The sequence below is a fragment of the Oreochromis aureus genome, linkage group 11 (genome assembly GCF_013358895.1).
Source record: "Oreochromis aureus strain Israel breed Guangdong linkage group 11, ZZ_aureus, whole genome shotgun sequence".
Classification (NCBI taxonomy): Eukaryota; Metazoa; Chordata; class Actinopteri; order Cichliformes; family Cichlidae; genus Oreochromis; species Oreochromis aureus.
Window position 1 is genome coordinate 21,873,111 of NC_052952.1, and position 21,309 is coordinate 21,894,419.

The 21,309-nt window shown below is 40.5% G+C and overlaps 2 protein-coding genes across 4 annotated transcripts in view; both read right to left on the minus strand.

Moving 5' to 3' along the window:
• tmc4 (transmembrane channel-like 4) overlaps positions 1-9,939 on the minus strand; it is an 11,610-nt gene extending 1,671 nt beyond the window's left edge. Inside the window, exons 1-13 of one of the 2 annotated variants that reach the window (XM_039619293.1) lie at positions 9,688-9,939; positions 9,424-9,610; positions 6,010-6,152; positions 5,706-5,906; positions 5,145-5,218; positions 2,877-3,022; positions 2,512-2,662; positions 2,213-2,371; positions 1,977-2,134; positions 1,051-1,177; positions 436-533; positions 126-309; positions 1-32 (exon numbers count right to left, since the gene is read on the minus strand). The exon at positions 1-32 is cut by the window's left edge and continues 99 nt beyond it. In XM_039619293.1, coding sequence (XP_039475227.1) covers positions 1-32; positions 126-309; positions 436-533; positions 1,051-1,177; positions 1,977-2,134; positions 2,213-2,371; positions 2,512-2,662; positions 2,877-3,022; positions 5,145-5,218; positions 5,706-5,906; positions 6,010-6,152; positions 9,424-9,610; positions 9,688-9,739 — 1,712 coding nt within the window. In that variant the 5' untranslated portion in view covers positions 9,740-9,939. Of the gene's footprint in view, positions 33-125; positions 310-435; positions 534-1,050; positions 1,178-1,976; positions 2,135-2,212; positions 2,372-2,511; positions 2,663-2,876; positions 3,023-5,144; positions 5,219-5,705; positions 5,907-6,009; positions 6,153-6,668; positions 6,800-9,423; positions 9,611-9,687 lie in introns of those variants that run through there. The other variant, XM_039619294.1, reaches the window with a different exon arrangement.
• A 177-nt stretch (positions 9,940-10,116) lies between these two features.
• On the minus strand, positions 10,117-20,469 carry mboat7 (membrane bound O-acyltransferase domain containing 7). 2 transcript variants are annotated; one of them, XM_039619919.1, is made up of 9 exons: positions 20,288-20,469; positions 18,848-18,930; positions 17,692-17,821; positions 17,319-17,445; positions 17,065-17,221; positions 16,456-16,651; positions 15,254-15,406; positions 14,981-15,157; positions 10,117-13,118 (listed from the first exon to the last, which is right to left on the minus strand). In XM_039619919.1, exons 2-9 carry the CDS (start codon positions 18,921-18,923, stop codon positions 12,707-12,709), a joined length of 1,428 nt encoding a protein of 475 aa, XP_039475853.1. In that variant the 5' UTR covers positions 18,924-18,930; positions 20,288-20,469; the 3' UTR covers positions 10,117-12,706. The 2 variants fall into 2 exon arrangements, with proteins under 2 accessions (XP_039475853.1, XP_031600221.1); XM_031744361.2 differs by having other exon boundaries at positions 18,848-18,927; positions 20,288-20,467.
• Between the last annotated feature and the right edge of the window lie 840 nt (positions 20,470-21,309).

The window sequence follows — 21,309 nt, forward strand, 5'->3', positions numbered from 1 at the left end:
AACGCTGGCCGACAGTTTTGGAAGAGTGTTATCTGCGGGGGGAAAGTGGCAATTTAATACCGGATTAGGGACACGATCACCAAGCAATGTGTGACGTGTTGGCGGTGTTAAAGCTAGAGCTTCACCTTTTTGCAGTAAAACAGGATGACAAACTTCAAGGTGTTGATGGCGGGCAGCAGAGGGCAAAAAAGAGCTCCTACCCAGACTACAGTCTGACCATAAACCAGGCCAAGCACGTTGGAGGGAACCACAAACTCCTGCCGCCCCACCCACTGAACAGGCTTACAGGAACAGTTATCCACCACAAGCCTACCACATACACAAAAAAACACTACATAGCTGAACACAAGACTGATTGACCAGTATTCAAATATAAAGCATGCATTTGCATGATGTGCATTAATACGACTCATATCTTTATGCTATAAAAACTACCTGCGTGGAAATTCAACCAGCAGAAAAACAGCAACGGTGATGAGGAGGTCAAACATCGTGAGCTTGTACATTTCCTGCCCCACACGTGTTTCCCAGCACTACCAATAAGAAAAGATAAGATTGTCTTTCAGTGTGGACATGCTGAATATATTCAAAGCTGATGTTACTGTTATGTTAACCTCTTTGTCTGCACACACAGGCTGTTATAGCAGCTGTTAAAGAGCGTGTTTTGTGTTTTACTCAAGCCTCTGTCAGCAGAACGAGGCAGTCGCAGCGCTGCTACTGTTCTCCCCAAGAGATCAAAAGATATTCATGAAAAACCTGACATGCTTTATCATTATTATTTATGACTTTTTAAAATACAAACAGAGTGTAAATGAGTTTCCAGTTCAATTATTCTGTCAGTTTTTTCTTTTGCATGTTGAAGCCTTCAAGAGATCCTGCTTAATTTACTCAGCAAAATCTTGATCCAGAAAAAAAAACTGAAAGCACAGTTTTTTCCCATGACAGACAACTTAAACACAAACAAGAGAAGGTCTGTCTTATAGGACTCCCTCCGTGCTGTTAGGATCTGAAGATCAGCAGAGCATGCATCACATCAAGTAATATAATTACTTGGAATTCGGTGTGGTTGTCCAGGCACAGTTTACGGTCTTTTTTGGTGTTGATCCCGCCGCAGGTGATCTGATTCCACAGGGTGTAGAGGAGAACGGCCAGACTCACCAGACGCAGAAAAACTGCCCTGGGTGTGGAAGAAAAATGGGTCATTTTCACTCATCTAATTTTAATTTCACACTAATCTTACTTGATAGCGCAACACAGATAAGGATACACTACAATATTTAAAAATTTGTTACATAAAACTAATCATCTGGTTTAAAGCAGGGAAGGTTTTAACTTTTGTTTTTTTTTTTTAACTTCGAGGTCTGCATGAACAAGTAACCTGAGCTGAAAATGAAATTTGTAGAACAACTAAGGTGGTGATTCCAGCGCAATTTCCTTCGTATTGCAGACTATATTGGAGAATTATGGCAGAAACATTATAGCAGCTTGTGTATAGCTATCGTGGCCAGATAATAAAACATGTGGGTTAGATCATATTTATTATAAGGCATTTATCATTTTACTGTTTGTTTGATCCCTGGCTTGTGACTAGACCCATTATTTTCTGCTCTGTTAGAGCCAGTCGTTAAGGATGAACCTGACAAGGTAGGCAGTCTTGATAATTATGGCCCTAGTTATAGTACTATGGTTAAAGTGAGTAATGCATTTTTCGTGTTTAATATCCTGGTCAATTTTTAAAATAGGTCCAGCAGCATCATTTTCAATAGTTGTTATATTGTATTATAATTTTGTATTTACTCTCTTATTTACAATAAAAATGTCCTAATTTGCTGGAGTTTCTCATATCTCATTGTGTATTTGTGATAAGAAGACATGGGCTTGGAGTGACTGATCAGATGATTTTTTTTTCAAGCATTACAAACAAACAAATTAAATGCGTGTGACATAATGTGTGACATAATCCCTTTCTCACAAACCTTAAGAGAGCCAATATGATAGTAGTGCTGGGGGAGTATTTCTCTACTAAGGCGAGCTTGTCACACAGCAGAGGCACCAAAAAGTTTCCAGCAGTGATGACCATGGATGGGAGATACTGAATAATCAATTGAACGATCTTTCTCTTATCAGTCGTTTCCTGTTTAGCAGAAATGGGAGATGGTCACCCAGAGCTTCAAGAAGATCATGTTGGCATCATTATTTTTACATCGCTTACCTGGCTGAACTGTGTGGCCCTATAGATGCCATAGAAAGCTCCTCCAATGAACCCAAGTGAAAGAACAGTCATTAAAACACGCAGAGAGTATAAAATCACTTTTTTTGATGTTGACAGATCAGCCTCGTGTCTCTTTCGACTCTCCTCCTCCAGATCCACCTGGCCGAGTGAGAGAAGAGAAATGAGGGGTCACCTGAAGGTACATCATGTATATGAAACTGGAGCAAAGCTGCCACGTGTGGGTCACGTTTCTCTTTTCCAGCACTTTATCCTGTTAAGTTGGATAGATCCCTTCAGACCTGTAGCTGGTAGAGGATGTTTTTCTGCTTCAGTTTGGTAGCTCTGTCTCCCAGGCAACCATAGTCCCATCCGGTGAACACGATCATGCTGTAACTGCTCACCCCAGTGCTGCTTCCCGTTGCCACAGCAACTCGAGCTGCAGTCCCCATCCTGTGTGTGAGCAGCCAGTGAAAAGGATACAGACACAAGTCAGGCTGACTGAACTCAGGACTCTAAGCTAAACATGCAAACACACAGCCTTTATTTACATAATGCATATGTTTAACACAAACTATAGTGTCTCCAGACCCCAGGAATTCAGTAAAACAAACCCAATTTTGCCCTCCAGAATCCAGAACCTGGTCGTTTCAGTTGTGGGACTGACCGTGCAATGACGCAGATGAGACAAAAGGCAAAGTAGAAGACAGCAGTGAGGATGTAGGCAAGAGGGATGTTATAGGAGAAGTCCCTGTTCGGCATCTCTGTGATGTTGTAGTAGCCATAAAACAGGTATGAATACTCCATAAAACCCTGTAAAGGAGAGAAGAATTTCAATCTCATGATGCAATTAAATTTCGCCGGCTGAGGATAAAAGCAAGAGAATTGTGCAATTTCTTCACTGTGTCTACAATATAGGCCTAGATTTATTATTTTGGCCTATATTGTAGGCATCAGCTCCAACATGATGCCTAAAAGCACAAATGAACCAGTGTCATTCACATAAAACACTTTGACAAAGTGCAGCAGAAAAGCACAGGTGTAAAGCCTAAAATGAGTCACGGCTCATTCAAACTAGCTGCTTTAGTTTTAGTGTTGTGGTTCAGCGTGCTGCCTTGCTTTCATACTCATGCCAACATAGTGTCAATAACACCCGTGACTTTCTATTTTCAAACCACCATACACAAAAAGACATTATTTAAAGTGGCTTGCAAAAGTATTCGGCCCCCTTGAACTTTTCCACATTTTGTCACATTACAGCCACAAACATGAATCAATTTTATTGGAATTCCAGGTGAAAGACCAATACAAAGTGGTGTACACGTGAGATCATACATGATTCCAAACATTTTTTACAAATAAATAACTGAAAAGTGGGGTGTGTGTAATTATTCAGCCCCCTGAGTCAATACTTTGTAGAACCACCTTTCGCTGCAATTACAGCTGCCAGTCTTTTAGGGTATGTCTCTACCAGCTTTGCACATCTAGAGACTGAAATCCTTGCCCATTCTTCTTTGCAAAACAGCTCCAGCTCAGTCAGATTAGATGGACAGCGTTTGTGAACAGCAGGTTTCAGATCTTGCCACAGATTCTCGATTGGATTTAGATCTGGACTTTGACTGGGCCATTCTAACACATGGATATGTTTTGTTTTAAACCATTCCATTGTTGCCCTGGCTTTATGTTTAGGGTCGTTGTCCTGCTGGAAGGTGAACCTCCGCCCCAGTCTCAAGTCTTTTGCAGACTCCAAGAGGTTTTCTTCCAAGATTGCCCTGTATTTGGCTCCATCCATCTTCCCATCAACTCTGACCAGATTCCCTGTCCCTGCTGAAGAGAAGCTCCCCCAGAGCATGATGCTGCCACCACCATATTTGACAGTGGGGATGGTGTGTTCAGAGTGATGTGCAGTGTTAGTTTTCCGCCACACATAGCGTTTTGCATTCTGGCCAAAAAGTTCCATTTTGGTCTCATCTGACCAGAGCACCTTCTTCCACATGTTTGCTGTGTCCCCCACATGGCTTGTGGCAAACTGCAAACGGGACTTCTTATGGTTTTCTGTTAACAATGGCTTTCTTCTAGCCACTCTTCCATAAAGGCCAACTTTGTGCATTGCACGACTAATAGTTGTCCTATGGACAGATTCCCCCACCTGAGCTGTAGATCTCTGCAGCTCGTCCAGAGTCACCATGGACCTCTTGGCTGCATTTCTGATCAGCGCTCTCCTTGTTCGGCCTGTGAGTTTAGGTGGACGGCCTTGTCTTGGTAGGTTTACAGTTGTGCCATACTCCTTCCATTTCTGATTGATCGCTTGAACAGTGCTCCGTGGGATGTTCAAGGCTTGGGAAATCTTTTTGTAGCCTAAGTCTGCTTTAAATTTCTCAATAACTTTATCCCTGACCTGTCTGGTGTGTTCTTTGGACTTCATGGTGTTGTTGCTCCCAATATTCTCTTAGACAACCAACTGAGGCCGTCGCAGAGCAGCTGTATTTGTACTGACATTAGATTATACACAGGTGCACTCTATTTAGTCATTAGCACTCATCAGGCAATGTCTATAGGCAACTGACTGCACTCAGACCAAAGGGGGCTGAATAATTACGCACACCCCACTTTTCAGTTATTTATTTGTAAAAAAATGTTTGGAATCATGTATGATTTTCGTTCCACTTCTCACATGTACACCACTTTGTATTGGTCTTTCACGTCGAATTCCAATAAAATTGATTCATGTTTCTGGCTGTAATGTGACAAAATGTGGAAAAGTTCAAGGGGGCCGAATACTTTTGCAAGCCACTGCATGCCAGCTGTACCTTATATGTGTTCTCGGTGTCATCTTTTTGCCGAATGAAACTGGAATGAACTTCTATTAAAGTCTAAAGTGCCTCAAACTAAAGTGCAGGTCTATATACATTCTGCAAGTCTTTCAGCTTCTCACCGTTCCCGAAAGGAAGTCGAGCAGGTACTGATAGAACGGTGTCTTCTGGTTAACTTCATACACCATGAATTGCTCTGTATTTGAAAAAATAAAACACAGTAAACAAAAAGCTTCCTCTGAACATAAAGGTCATGCTGTTGCCTCAAGAAAGAGACAAGGAGATGCAGTGCAGCTGCAGTGGAATCCATTAAATTCATCACAGTCATCTAAAAAAGATCTGTTTCTCATGTGGCTTTAAAATAATCGAAGGATTTGGAAAAGTCATACATCATCATGTAAAGCTATTTCAGGTCTGGAGATGATAAGTGATGTTAGGGATAAACTCATTGTTCTATATATTTGAATATTCTGTTCATCCACAAGTGAGCAGTGCAAATTTTATTTCTGAAGGGAATACCAGAAGGGGTACCACTCTTGCTACTCTTACTCCTACAAATGCAGGGCTGTTGCTTGGAAACTGTTGCAGCAAACTGCAAGAAGGCTTCCTGTTGTAATTACGAAGAAATGTGCTAAAAGATGAGTAACAAGGAAATAAGGAGGACATGAAGAAACAGGACGCACCAGTGCTATTTGTTTCATTCGAGTTATTGCCAAAAGTGAGGATATCTGTGCTGTTGGAGGTTGGTTGGTGGTGGTTCGTGGATCTGAAGACAACACTGGGAATGAGGACAAACCCAGCAATCAGAAAGAAGGACACAAAATTCAGAACCACCAAGAAGCGCAGGAACACGAAGTAAGACTGGACACCACCTCCAAAGTTCCCTGTGAGGGCAAAGAAACATGGTTTGTTTAAAATGTAAACTTAACACGTGGGACTGAGCTGCTTACTTTATTGTCCTTTTGCATTAATTAAGTGCATGTGTACCTCCAATCATTTGCACTGACTTCCTCCACAATGAGAAAAAGTAAAGAAATTCTTTGCATTTGTTTCTGAGTTTACGCAACATCTGTCTCCCTTTCCAGGACGCATCTCTGGAAACTGCGGGCGACCGCATTTGCTGCACTTCCCTGTGAAGGACAAATAATAAAGAAATTATATTACAACTCATTAGAACAATTCCCTCACAATTACCAAGTAATTTAAAATAAACTATGTATAGGAGAATTATTAAATAAACATCAATTAGATAGCACTTACACAGTATATACATACATTAACAAGCAGTTTTTGTCATTCTGCCTCTGGACATCACCACAGAGGATTTTAAATCAAACAATCAACATGTGAGTAAAGTGCAGGCTTTCAGCTTTAGTTTAGGGGCTTTAACAAAAATGTTTGCATTGACAGTTTGTGAATTTAAAGCCATTTTGATAAATATTTTGCCATTTTCAGAGACGTACTGCATAATCATAATTTTAAATGTAAGTATTGTTTTTTAATAGTCCTTTAAATCCTTGGACATCACCAAATGCTGTGTTTCTTCCCATGAGGAGTCGGATCAGGATCCCCTTCAATTTCCTTACCAGCCCCGTCTCGGAACTGAGGACGCCATCATCTATCTGCTCAATCATGTCTACACCCACCTGGACCAGCCGGTGAGCACTGTGAGGGTCATGTTTTATGACTTTTCCAGTGGTTTCAACACCATCAGGCCGACCCTCCTGGGTGATAAGCTAACAGCGATGCAGGTGGATGCTTCTCTGGTGTCCTGGATTGTTGATTACCTGACAGGAAGACCACAAGGTAATCAGCAACACAGGGGCACCACAAGGGACTGTCTTCTCCCTCTTCCTCTTCACCCTCTACACCACAGACTTCAGCCACTGTACAGAGACCTGCCATCTTCAGAAGTTTTCTGATGACTCTGCGGTGGTTGGATGCATCAGCACGTGGTGTGAGCAGAATCATCTGAGGCTCAACGTGGCAAAGACCGAGGACTATAAATACCTCGGAGTATACATTAACAACTGAACTGAACTGGGCTGAAAACATCTGTCAGACAATGCTCCGAATTTTCTACGAGTCTGTTGTGGCCAGTGCTATCCTCTACGCTGTTGCATGCTGGAGCAGCAGGCTGAGGGTTGCTGATGCTAACAGGCTCAATAAACTGATCCGCTAGGCCAGTAATGTTGTGGGGATGGAGCTGGGTTCTCTTAGGGTGGTGATGGAGAGACGAATGTTGTCCAGGACAATGACAATGTTGGATAACTCCTCCCACCCACTCCATGACATGCTGGCTAGCCACAGGAGCAGGTTCAGCGAGAGACTGAGATGACCAAAAAGCACCACTGAACGACACAGGAAATCATTCCTGCCTGTAGCCATCTCCCTGTACAACTCATCCACCTAATACACTGTATACTGCAATAGCTACACCCTTTTTGCACATGCTCTTCTTTCTTATTCAGATATTTATTAGAAAGTGGCTTATATATATGTATATATTGTACATATTGTGCTATTTCTTACTTTTTGTATTGTCTGATTTTGTTATTGTTTGTACTGGAGTACTGTAATCAACATAATTTCCCCAAGGGATCAATAAAGTATTCTGATTCTGATTCTGATTGCCAGGCTTTTACTGCAGCCTCCTCCAGCTGCTGCTGGTTTGTGGGGTTTTTCTAAATCCACTTTGTCTTTAGTATTTGAAAAGCTGTTCTGTTGGGTTGAGATCAGGTGACTGACTTGCCCATTGAAGAATATCCAATTTCTCTGCCTTGAGAAAACCTTTGGGTACTTTTACAGTTTGCTTTGGATGATTATCCTTTTGTTCTGTGAAACACAGTCTGATCAGTTTTGCAGTACTTGGTTGAATTTGAGCAGAGAGTACAGCCTTGTACACTTCACAGTTGGTCCTGCCACTTCTGAGGTCCCATCATAAATAAACACCAGTGAACTGGTTCCACTGGCAGCCATACCTGTGCATGCTACATTTCCTCTACCATGTGTGACAAATAATGTGGTTTGTGTCCAAACATGATCTGTTTTTCTCCTTCTTCAAACCTTTTTCTTCCCATCATTCTGGTATGTCTCAGTTTCATCTGTCCAAACAGTTTTTTCCCCAAAGATGGCTGCCTTCTTCTTCCTTGTAACCAGTGGTCTGAACCCTGTTGTAAACTCTGTGCATTTACATTCATGAAGGAGTTTCTTGATTGTGGACTTTGACAATGATACACCTCCTCAAAAGTTGTTTTTACTAGAGCTGATGTTATAAAGGTGTTTAATTCTTAACCATAATACTGAAAGCTGGCTTTTATTTTCTTTTAGGCCTTTTTGGTTTTAGTGAGCTGCTCAGTGCAACCCTTCTTTTTAGGAATGAACCAGTTTACTGATTTGGTCACTTCTAAAGTATAGGTTTATTAAGTAAAGGTTTATTTTGAATTTTCAGCCTAATGATTGGCTCCTTCGCCTGTATCAACACCTCTTAGAACATTATATTAGGAATTCAATTAAAAGGCTAGCGAATACAAGGTAAACACTGGAAATTAACTCTAACTATCATTTATCTACTTAATTTGTAATCAAACAATGAGTGAACAGGCCTCACCTGGCCATGAAACTGCTCATCAATCAACTGTGCAATTACTATGACTGTGTATACAAATGGCTGTAATTACTAAACAGTTAGTGCAACTCTTTTGTTAAGTCCACTTAATTAAAGCTGGAAGTCTGCACTTCTTGATTGTTTCATTTGAAATCTACTGTGAGGGTGTACAAACCTATGAAACCTACACAAACTGTGTCCCTGTCCTAACATTTATAGATCGATATGTAGGCAGACATGTACAAGTTAATATACATGAACAACCAGCTGTCTATTACAACTGTCTAATAAAATTAATTGGGTTTAAATGAAGCTATGCTTTAAACATTATGTTAAATTATGTTGTGTGTGTTTTGCAGATCCACATTATCCCATTAAAAGACTCATATTATTTAGATGACTTAAGTTATTGATCATATACTGCTAAAAGTTCAAACCCAAGCACAAGTGAAGTTATAAAGTCCAATATAGACTATTGTAACAGAACTCATTGAGATAAGTAACAGTGTACGATGAAGGGTGATTACATTTTTCATTTGTAAGATGAGGAATGTGCTGCTTCATATCGTCCACATACTCATTCTTTAAGACAGCGTTTAGATTTGGGAACATGCTATCATTTACGAGCAATACACTGCTGAAACCCTGACCTTTAAACTCTAGTCATTAATTTTCTCACATTAATTTAGTCCAGGACTTCAAATCTGGGCTCTCCATTAGCTTTCTCTTTATTTCTGTTTTTCCACTGAATTGCTGAAACGTCACCACCAAACATTCAGTAGAAAGTTTCATACCTTATAGTTCTTCTCAGGTGCATGGGCAGGGGAATACACCTGATGTCCCGTTTGGGGCCACCATCGCTGTCTTCATCTTCATCCTCGGGGGTTGAGTCCCAGTTGAAGTGAGGATAATTCTGATCAGAAGCTGGAGATGAAACCCGCCGACGCCTGAGTGACTGATCCTCACGGTCATAACCATTTCCTGTGAGCGAAAGACATTCAGACATCGTCTACGAGTTTAAAACAAAACAACAAATACGAGCAGGTAAATTTGATCACCTCCAATGTAATCGTAAATGTGAGAGTTTTGTCTCTGTATTTCACCGGCCATCTCTCTGACGAATGTTAACGGCTTTCCTCTATGATCACATCTAATAGTTGACCGGCAACAAATCCAGACTCAAACAAATAAGTGAAGCACTTCCTTGTGAGGATAATCTGCGTATCCATGAGCTGCTTCCTTGTTGTCCCCTTTCACGGACTTTACTCCCTTTGTAAATGACTGCACATGTACTTCCTTATTGGCTTCAACCTAATGAGTTAGCTCTACCCAGCCAGAAGGGAAAAGCACACTGAAAACGAGGATGTCAGATATTTTGTCTTTTTGAAGTGCTAAAATCATAAATGTCTTTGACTTTACAGGAAAGGGGAGGAAATTAATGCATTTTAACAGCGGACAGGGATGCCAGGAAATGAAATACAACACGCTGCTGTGTACAACAAAAGCAACAAAAGGTTTTTAATAACAAGATGTGGTTCACAAACATTTACTTAGAGGAAGCACCGCGTCCCAATGGTTTGCTTTAATATGAACTTTATAACAAACTAAATCTTCACAGAGGAAATGCTGAGCTGTATTGCACTTTCAACACTGTTACAAATCAGGGAACGTTACAGCCGGTGCAAAAGTAAAAAAAAAACCACAAAACAGACTAAGAAATAAAATAAATACCCTGGAGACGAGCGGTGAGCAGGACTTATTCGCAGTCATCGACGTGCAACAACAGAAACATTTCTCCAACGGTAAAGAAAAAACAACACAACACAAAAATTAATTTGTAACTCTCATAACCTCAGGACCATACAGTGTGAACCAACAGTGAGGGCATGGTGATAACTCCATAACATCATGTATTAACTTTGAGCTGAAGTGCACTGAGAAGATCAAACAGTTTTACATCAATATTACAGAATGTTTGTATCACAAAAAAATGAAAATATGGCCTCTCTAAAACATCATCGCAGCCTTGAAGAGAATTAACAGTTGAGACATGCTCAGGGTGTTCCCCACCTCTTGCAGTCAGCTGAGATTGGCTCCTGAATTTATTTTAGGAGCTTTCTTGACAATATCCCCCAATCCTAGCTGTGCTGTTATCAGTGACAAACACTGGCAGCTTATAGAAAATTGTGACTCTTCACATCAAATGTTTGGTCCCTACCCAGAATGTTACATGATGGCAGTACAGAGATTTTGGCAGTGAACAGACTGTTGCTATCATTTACATGGCACACCTTTCACTGGATACAACAGCATGCAGTGGAGATGCTCCTGATATGATCTAAACTGCTTACAGCTATGAGCAAAACAGTGAGGGGGACTAATGCAAAAAAAAGAAAAAAGAAAAAAAGGAATTTACAGGATTAAAATTTAGGACACATGTTCGGCTTACAAAATAATAGAACTTATAGTGTGTGCGTGTGTGTATATAACATATATACACATATAACATGTTACCAAAAACAGTTAATGAGGTCCTAATTTAATTAGGCAGGAATACAAAGGTCAATTCTTATCAGACAGGCCACAATAGTTGAACTAATGACACACTCATTAGGTTCTCTCTATCATAAAACTAGTCATTCATCATTCTAATACAGGCTGTAGCCAGGATCTCAACGTGCCATACACCTCGTTTGATTAGAAATACAATGCAAAACTGCTTATACCTGGACTTGGTGCCATGAAATACTATCAAGACCACATACAGGTGACAGGATTGGATTACTAGCGCAGCAGGTAATGGTAAGAATCGTTCAGATGTGGATACAAGCACTGAAATCTGGGTCTTTGCTTCTTTTGGTGCGCTTAACTTTAAAAAATCCCATGCGCCACTTGTATTATCCATCACTTCCAGGTGAGGAAACAGCTGTCTTTTTTTTCCTTTTTAAACCACAGAATTTCAATGTTTTACTTGAAAGATAATTGCAATAACACACTTATAACAGCAACATATGGACACTGAAGGGACTGAACCCACTTCCATGTCTTACAGACACAGCTGGTAAGTATGAACCTTTATCTATGTTAGTTTTGCTACATATAGAAACAGATTTAGTGAATCATGTATGTGTCCGAGCTACACATTGCTCTAATAGTCTGGTGATAACTGCAATAGGTAAAGGTAACCTTGCAAGCATTTCATTGTAGATGGAATCGTAGATGGATGCATCTGTGCTCAGTATCTTGTCCAACGTGTGGACTGGAGGTTGAGCCTCCTGACATTTCTAATACTAGACGACCCACTTAACACCTGGCCCAGCCAGGGTCGTGGACTCATAGATGGCGGTCGTGTAAGTGAGGAGTGCAAGGAGTCCATCCAGAATCTACCTCTACTACTACTAAAATCCTATACACCTGTTGGCACAATATTTTTGAAGAACAAAAAAAACAAAAGGATTTATGGTACAAATTGTGGTTTGGCTCCATCAGAAAGGCAACCCGGCATAAAAATCTGCCAATCAGACACCTGCTGTGGTGACCTCTCACGAATAAGGGAGTAGCCAAAAGTAGCTTTCCTTATATGATACTACTACTGGGATCCTGCACTTTCAAAGTCGACTTCTACACCAGCAAAAAGGGTTACTCAGTTTGATTTCATGTTAAAAAATAATGTTGAAACTGCTAACAGGCTTTATCAAAAGAGAAACAGAAAGAGTTTGTGAAGTTTTGGTGCTTGTATCCACGTGTGAAAGATTCTTCTGTAATGTTAAGATATCTGCTGCACTGTAACAGTTTACAGACCAGCTGCCACTTACACTGTAAAAGCATTCACGGAGCTCAAAGATTCCTCTTCCACTGTTCACAGCATTTGTATGAATATGTTTATATGAAATGCACTTTTATCTGTGTTTTTTAACTAAACTAGATTTGAACTTTTCTCTTGGACCAGTGTGAGCTTTCTTGTTAGGAAGATAAGCGTTGGTGAAATCAGCGTTTGAAATTCTGCTCTTGCAGCAACCTCCTCCTCCTCCTCTCCCAAAAATGATCTAACCAGTTTTTATTTCCTTGCACCTCCTTTCAGTCTGTTTTTTCTCCACTTTTCTTTTTATCATTATCTATCTTTTCGCCTTCTCTTTTCTCTTCTTTTTCCCCTCTCCTCCCTTCCTTCCTCCCTCCCTTTAGGACCCTGCCCACTAGTATACAGCAAACAGCAATGACATGCACGATGAAGTAGATGGACATCCAGTAGTTGATGGTGTCAGGGGCGTTCAGCAGCACGAAGCCCATGCACATGTAGTCGTAGGCCCTCATTTTCAAGAACCAGTGAACCCAGTCGAAGATGTTCTGCCCACGTGGACCCAGTTTAGCTCGGACCGAAGCCTCCATGGCAGACTCTGCTGCGATGCACAGGGGGATGGTGAGGAAAGAGAGGTAGTAGCCAGGGTGCAGTCCGTGCCAGTAAGCACTGATGAACATGGTCCAGCCAGCCCTGAGAGGTACAGACACAGGAGAGAGGCACATCAAACACGATGTGAGTTTCTGTCCTCAGTTGTTAGAGGTGTTAACATCGTGAGGCGGGATAAGGATGGTTTAAGTGCAAAAAAAGAAGAATTGTTAAAGTTTTGACTTGCACATTTACATAAATGGGATATTTAAAGTCTGTGGTAAGTGTATTTGTAAGAAAACAAAACCCAAACCTGGTTTTTTACCCAGATTATTAATATGTATCGGTATATTCATGATTCTGTGTACTATAAACTTCCACAAAAACATGTGAGCCGCGTCGGTGCACTGGCTGATATGTTCTTTTATCACAATGAACACTGTGTACTCTCTCTGTAGCAGGCAGTGTAGTTTATTTTTGATTCAATCCCACACACACACACACACCTTCCCACTGCTGTTAATACTCACTGGAGAACAGAACGCTTTGCTGAAAAGAGGCTATTAAAAATAAATAAATAAATAAAAAAAATCCACTACTAAGTGAGTCATGTTTGCTACAAACTGAAGTGTCAAGCTTTTCTTTTCTATTATGTTTCAGCATTGTGTAAATGAGACACATTTTTAAAAAAATGTACATGTGCAACAGCGACAGAGACACTTGGAAACGTAAGCCAGTTAAGAAAGAAGATAGAGAAAAGATGGGACATTTGTTATTAATAATAAAACGGGGGGGAAAAAAGACACACTCAAACATTTTTTGGACTACGTTTAGCTTTGATGTTTCCATGCACTTGCTGTTTCATCATTTTCATACGTGTACGTAATGTCATAACATTTATTATTTCCAGACAGAGTTGCATCAACTTTTCACCAACATCTTGTTTTGATGATAGGAGACTCAGACTCACTCCCATGAGTGGAAATGAAGCCTCATGCTTCCTTAAACACACTTTCACATTTGAGCCTGATGGAGTCACCTGACAGAACTTTAGGTTTCTGGCCGCCTAACGTTGCTGAGCCTAGATCTGGCTTACTGAAGCAACCCCAGATCATAACACTGCCCTCATGGGGTTGCACAGTACATAATAGGCATGATAGGTGCATCACTTCATTCACCTCACCCTGATGCTTTCATCACTCTGGAGCAGGTCAAATCTGCACTTGGACCACATGACCTTTTTCCATCACCCCAGAATTCAATCTTGGACACTCCTTACTAAACATTTCCTTCCCAATTAGCCTCACTCATAAATGAAAAGAGAAAAAACCCCACAGTTTTTTTTTATTCTTTCCCCCATAAAGACAACATTTGACAGTCTCCCTAGCACACTTATTGACAGGTTTTGACACCTCAGTACATATCAAAAAACATGTCTTTTGGCACCTGTTAAAACTGGTTCAGGGATTTTCCAATAGCATTACTAATCTGTACACCCAGCTATTTTTTATATAAGCATGCCTGAAATATGACTTACGACTGAGTTGAGCTTTGAGGATTACCCCTAGTCAGTTTTCAATGGGTAAAGCTTTTGGGAGAGAAGCTACTCATGTCGTCAGTTAGGGTTCAATACCCTGAAGCAGTTATTCAGTGCATGGCTGTTACTTATTTGCTTATTTAAATCCAGGTGGTTACTTTTTTTCCCCTTTTGGCCACGTACTGAGTTTGGAATTTTACTGTTGCCTCGTAATGTTTATTAGCCAACAACAGAAATGCATTTAGGACTTTTTACTTCTGTATAAGATATGAAGCTTAACTGGTATCCCTGCTGAATATAAACAGAATATCAAAGAAGACTGCTGCCACCTCTCACATGTACCTCCTAACATTAGAACTTATTGCACAGGTCCCATATACACCACACAGGGATCTCTTACTGTAGAATAAGCAGAACCTGCTTCACATACCTGAGTGTGTAGGCTTTGAAGGGGGCGTTGGGGTAGATGTAGTGATGCAGCCACCACTGCACTGTCATGTTCCAGTAACGCATGCCATGTCGGACCTTCACACAGAAGTCAGTGTTGTAACAGTCGATGTTCTGGATGGTTTTGAAGTCATATTTCTCCTCCGTGGTGGGATCAGGACTGGAGAGAAGACAGCATTTAACACTTTTAGAATATTCATTTATTTACACAGATGCATCCTCTTTTTATATGCTTGCTATTCCTGTGATTATGTACCTGTAGTCGACAGTAGGTCCTCCTCCAGGTTTGGAAAGAGCTTTTTCTGGATAGCAGCCCAGGCCGGCACTGATACAGCCAGCCTCAGCGCCGCACCACGCTGAATAGAAACGCATTCTAAATACGAAGAATATTGCTACCATGTAGAACATCCTGAGGATGAAAGCAAAGACAAAGTGTAACATGTATCTCTGTCTTAAGAAACACATAAGATGTGACAAAGCTATTCTGTGCCTTTTACTGAAGAGTTAATTCCATTTTGATGTATATACAGTTACTTTATTAAATACACCTGTTCAGCTGCTTGTTAATATCAAATCAGACAATCACACGGTGGCAACTCATTGCATTTAAGCCCGTAGACATGATCAAGACGACCTGCTCGAGGATCAGAATGAGGAAGAACGGTGATCCAAGTGACTGTGCATTTCACAAACTTCTGATCTGTTGGTATTTTCCCACACAACCATCTCCAGAGTTTACAGAGAATGGTCTGAAGAAGAGAAAATATCAACCGAGCATCAGTTCTCTGTGTGAAAATGGCCAATTCCTTTGAGCTGATAGGCAGTCAACAGTAACTCAAATAACCATTGTTACAAACAAGGTATGCACAAGGGCATTGCTAAACACACAACACATTGAACTTCAAAGCAGATGGGCTACAGCAGTGGAAGACCACACTGGGTGCCACTTGAATCAGCTGAGAACAGGAAACTGAGGCTAATGTTTGCACCGGCTCACCAAAATTGAACAAAGGCATTAGTGGTGCAATTTTGTGGCACACTTTGGGCCCTTTAGTACCAACAGAGCACCATTTAAACACCACAGTCTACCTGAGTATTGTTCCTGACCATGTGTATCCCTTCATGACCACAGCGTACCCATTTTCTGATGGCTGCTTCCACCACGTCAAAAAGCTAAAATCAACTGAAACTGGTTTCTTGAACATGACGATACACTGTAGATGTACCTAATAAAGTGGCTAGTGATTAGTGTTATTTTTTAGTAAAATCGGTCTAATTAATTGTTCTAATAGAATTTTAAAAATTGCTTTGTTTACACTTGTCTTACTTTAGTCTACTTTTAATCACTAATAAAAAATAAAACAACTCTCCAGTGATAATATGACAAAATGAAATTAATCTATAACTCCTATTAATTTTAAAGCAAATTGCTGTTGCGCTGATTCTTTGTCACAATACCTATAGAAAACGTTTTGATCCAAGAAGTCCTCGGTACGAACGTAGGCCAGCGGAAAGACAGAGTTGACAGCCAGGAACAGAGCGCCATAGACAGGAACCAGCTTCAAGCGCTGCAGGCATGGCGTCAAACCGGGGAGCACCAGCGGGCTCGGCTGCCTCACCCAGTCAATGTATGTTTGGAAGCGGAAGAAAGGGCCTTTAAGGAGATGAAGGGATGAGACAGAGGGATAAATGCAGGATTGAGAAGACAGTGACAGACAAAAATTGGGCAATCAGGATGATGCAAGGTATAGAAAGGAACATTAGAGGGCAGTGTGGTTCAAAATAAAAAAAAATTTAAAAAACAGAGGGTGCAGTTGAGTAGGAAAAGGAAGTGAGAAAACAAAAATAGAGTAGAGATTTATGAAAACTGGTAGAAATAGAAATAATACTAAAAAAAGTATGGACTCACAATATTGGACAAGTAGCAGAAAGCGAGACAAAGAGAGACAACAGTTAAAATTCATGCAAAAGCAAATGAACACCAACAGTTAATTACAATTTACAGCTAAAACCAGTTCATGTAAGATCAGAATTTCCTCCTCTGAACATTTAAGACAAGATATTTACCTGTCATTATACCGACATAACAGTAACTATATGACAAAATGTCGTAGATGGAAGGCTCCTGCGACAGACCGCCAACGACGGGGGACTTTGCAAAGGAGCTCACGTCCTTCTTCTTCTCCACGTGGAAGCTTCGCACCTCATTGGCCAGACTCACCATCTACATTAACAGTAGGATAAGGATGCATGAATTGGAAATACACTGCAGTATAATTTAAAACTGATTTCTCCGCTTGAGTGTTTTTAACTTTCCATACCTTGAGCGTGAGAAGTAGCTGGACGGCGTTGGCGAAAGGTGTTGGTGATGGCAGACCAAACTTAGTGACCAGGCGGAAGAAGAGGAGGTAGAGAAAGGTCCAGCCGAGGCTCAGCGCTGGGGCGTGCCTTGTAAACAGACACATATAGTTAGGAGTGAGACGACATGTACATAGAGTCCCGTTGCGTGCTGTGATCTTCACTTTCTGGCTGAAATTAAAGCTTACAGGTTTTTATTTTTATGTATTTTTTTTAACCATTTCTACACTCTAGATTGGCTGCTATATTTGAGAAATGTACAGGTTAATTTACAGACAACAGCTTGTGTGACACAAAGTAAAATAAGTCTGAAATGCATGGATGTTCATTCCTCACCTCCAGCTGCTTTTGATAATAATCCATGTTCCGATCACGGTCACCAGGGAGTGGAGTGTGTGGATGTGGCAGGTGGCGATAGTGATGGACAGGCCCAGAAGAAGAGCTGCACCCTGCTTCACAGGTGGACCTGAAGTGACAGAAAAATTGCAGAGTGGAAGCCACCTACAACTGTCTACTGTGGGGCAGGAAAAGTGCCTGACAAAGCAGGAAAAATATAACGTTGCATAAGTCTCATTATTCCCACCCACTGCTGTCAACCCCTGTTGATAAAAGGTGGAGAAATGTGATTTTTTTTATGCAAATTGAAAATAAAAATAAAATCATCAGCTAATTAGTGAAAACCTTTAAAGAGAAAGCCATGCAAAATATAAACATCAGCATTTTTTGTGATTTTTATGTGTTTATCCTGAATATGTGGTCGTCCTTTCACGTATTCAAGCTACGGTAACGATTGCCTTTGAGGCAAACATCATTTATTGATTCCAGGAGACGTGAAAGTCCCTTCACTTTATTATTCAACTTGTACTGATTGATCAATATCCTTGCTGATAAATAGTCTACAAATTTAACTGATCACAAACCAGCAGTGTAAAGCAGACTCTGCAGCAGAATACAACCAAAAATAAAACCATTCAAATGTTTTCTGCAGCACCAGCTGAATGCATACGATTTCCTGTGACAAAGTGACACACACTTCTGTGCTGCTGTAACTTCCCTGCACAGGTACCTTCAGTGCTGTTTGTTAACATGGACTTTTGGTGTGACTTTGAATCCAGTCTTCAAGGGACTAACTTTTTTTTCCCACTAACTGTTGTTATGTTGTTTTGTTTCCAATGAATTGCACAACGTGCGTCATTGAAGATTTTCAGCTTCATGATTTATTCATCAAGATCCGATGTGCCAATATTTTTTCCGAGCACTTACAGAGCACTGAAATTCGACATAATTCGGCCCGTTTTAACCCTTTACTAACCAAGTATGCAATCTGGACTTATTTGAATAATCACAACTCTCAAAATAAGACTTTTTCCCCTTTTGCACTGTGTCAGTTTTTCATCTCATAGTATAACAATCACCAGCAAGCAGCATTAGATAAAAAAATAAATATATAAATTATGCATGAATTTGTTCATAATTTGATTGAAATACTCACTGAGGTACCGGAAGAGGAACCCAACAGGGATGGAAGCAGCAAGGACTCCCAGGTACACCAGCTCATCAGGAGACATCGCTCTGCTGACACACACACACACACACACACACACACACACACACACACACACACACACACACACAATGATCAGATCCAAACTAATGCAGAAAACCACACGCACACACAGACGCACGCACGCGGCAGGCGCGCGCGCACACACACACACACACACACACACACACACACACACACACACACACACACACACACTTTTATAATGCAACCCACATGCAAAGTAAAGCATGAGAGAACCACTCCATGCAAATACTCAGAAATAAAGTTTGTGTGCTGAGAGTGAGGGATATTTCTAAGAGCCACCACAGTGCGGTGAATTACACAAACACACCACTGAGGCCAGAGTGGTTAGCAACAGGAAGTCTAAACAAGTGTTGTTTAGTGTAGATGCAGGTGTAGAAAAGGAGCTAAAGTACACAAGAAATACTACAACCTCCTCTAAACACCATTTTAAGGACAGATTTATTTTCTGCATTTCAGTAACAACAAATCACTTGTGCTTGTGTAAAATTATCTCGACAGCAATTATTAGGTTTGCTGAATTTGAACTTCAGCGGTTGTGGTGGTGGTGGTGCAATATGCACTGCTATACTTTGCGTCAGTTCAAAATGTAATCCTAACCCTATCCTTTACTAGAATTTTTTCACAGCACTTCTAGTCTCCTATAGTTTATAGCGAAATTCAGCACGGTAATAGTTTATCCATTTGAATAAAAATGAATAGTTACAAACATTTGGCCCGCACTTATCCAGCCTGAATGCATCTTTATATCCCACCTCAAGCTTTTTCAGTTTTTAGATACTTTTAATATTCTCCAGAAATGTGCTGCACAGGAACACAATAGGGTCTAAAATAATAATAATGATAAAAAGCCATTTTAACATCATCTGTACACATCCGCGAACCCTTATGAGAACACAGAGTCGTCTGTAACACCCCTCACATGGTTAGAAAAAAAAAATCTGCTCCATGTGAAGGAGAAATTATCCATGTTAAGGTAACTTCCGGTGACAAGACAAGACAAGAAGAGCACCTTGTACAAGAGTACACTTCTCTTTTTATTAGTGTGGAAACCACTGTTGATTATATTCCGGGGTTAAAGCGTGGCTGCTGTCAGTTACCATCAGCATGCACACCTTCAACAAGATAGGTGCAGTGTTAGTGACTAGTAACAGCACTGTGTGCTTTACTGAATAAACTGGGTTAAAAACACAAGATTACGCATAAAACCCACGTAACAGGAGCTTAAGCCACGGCTCCACAACCGTTAACAGGCAGGAAGGAGACAGAAAGCAAAACTATCGGTCCACATTAATGTTTCATATTGGATTGAACACCGTTAGAGCAGTAGACATTGTTACTTACATTTATACGGCGGGATACCTGTCCGTTTGAAGACTGGTAACACACCTAACTAGCCATTCACACTTTAACACCGGATCAGTTTTCACTTCCTGGTTGACGAGCGATGCGTCAGAGGTGGATTGTACCATTTTTTTAAATTATATTTTAAATTATATTATTTTATTAGTTTATTGGAGACAGGAAAGAGAAAATGGAAGAAGACGGGGAACAAAAAGCCTCGACTGGAGACTCGAACCTGCACCTTTACAGTCAGCCTTTTCAACCACTGAGCTAAAGTAGCGCCCGGATTGTACCATTACCACTTTAACGGCAGGGGTGTGGATTGGATGTCAGTCTAAAACGCGATTCCTTTCCATCTGCATTTAACGCTGTGGCTCACTGTATTTTACTGAAAACTGTCCAACAGTGGACTGGCTTTTCCGGTACAGTTTTAACGTGGCAATGTAATTATGTGTGTCTGTGTGAATATCAGCAAATGAGTGAATTACAGAGTAAGAGGGGCATCAAATGAAAATTAGTTTTTAATAGTTTTTTTTTTCCTTTTCTTTTTTTTTTACCTGCAGATATGCAGTCTTCACACAGTGGGAAGTGTGTTAATTATGAATATATTTGTCAGTTCTGGTGGCAAGTTGAATTAATTTGGCACAGACACTGACTAAATCTAATTTACTCCTGATGCCACGGGCCCAAACGTGAACCTTGTAATGCATATTTTTATACCTCAGTTAATGTCCAAAATAGACTTTGAAACATTAAAAGAAGCTTTAGAGTAATTTTTTCAGAAATTAGAAGTACAGTAATTACAATGTGTAGTGTAGTACGGTGTGTGAGATATTGAAAATAAAAACAAACCCACAGCTTTGTGTGGTGCTGAAGGTTAAAACCTCTACTGGGAACTTTTGATTGCTATCAGGGACCAGGCAAGAACATACAGGCACAGGTGTAATCTTAAAAAAGTTCCAAATGCCAAAAAATAAAAAATAAAAATTAAGAACCAAGTAACACAATAAAAGAGGTCAGCT

Bases quoted from the DNA above. Each gene is read 5' to 3' on its own strand.
- mboat7 (XM_039619919.1), bottom strand. From the start codon at position 18,923: ATGTCTCCTGATGAGCTGGTGTACCTGGGAGTCCTTGCTGCTTCCATC. The intron at 17,822-18,847 runs GTGAGTATTTCA...CTGTCACTTCAG, and splicing joins GTTCCTCTTCCGGTACCTCA to GTCCACCTGTGAAGCAGGGT. The intron at 17,446-17,691 runs GTGAGGAATGAA...TCTGTTTACAAG, and splicing joins ATTATCAAAAGCAGCTGGAG to GCACGCCCCAGCGCTGAGCC.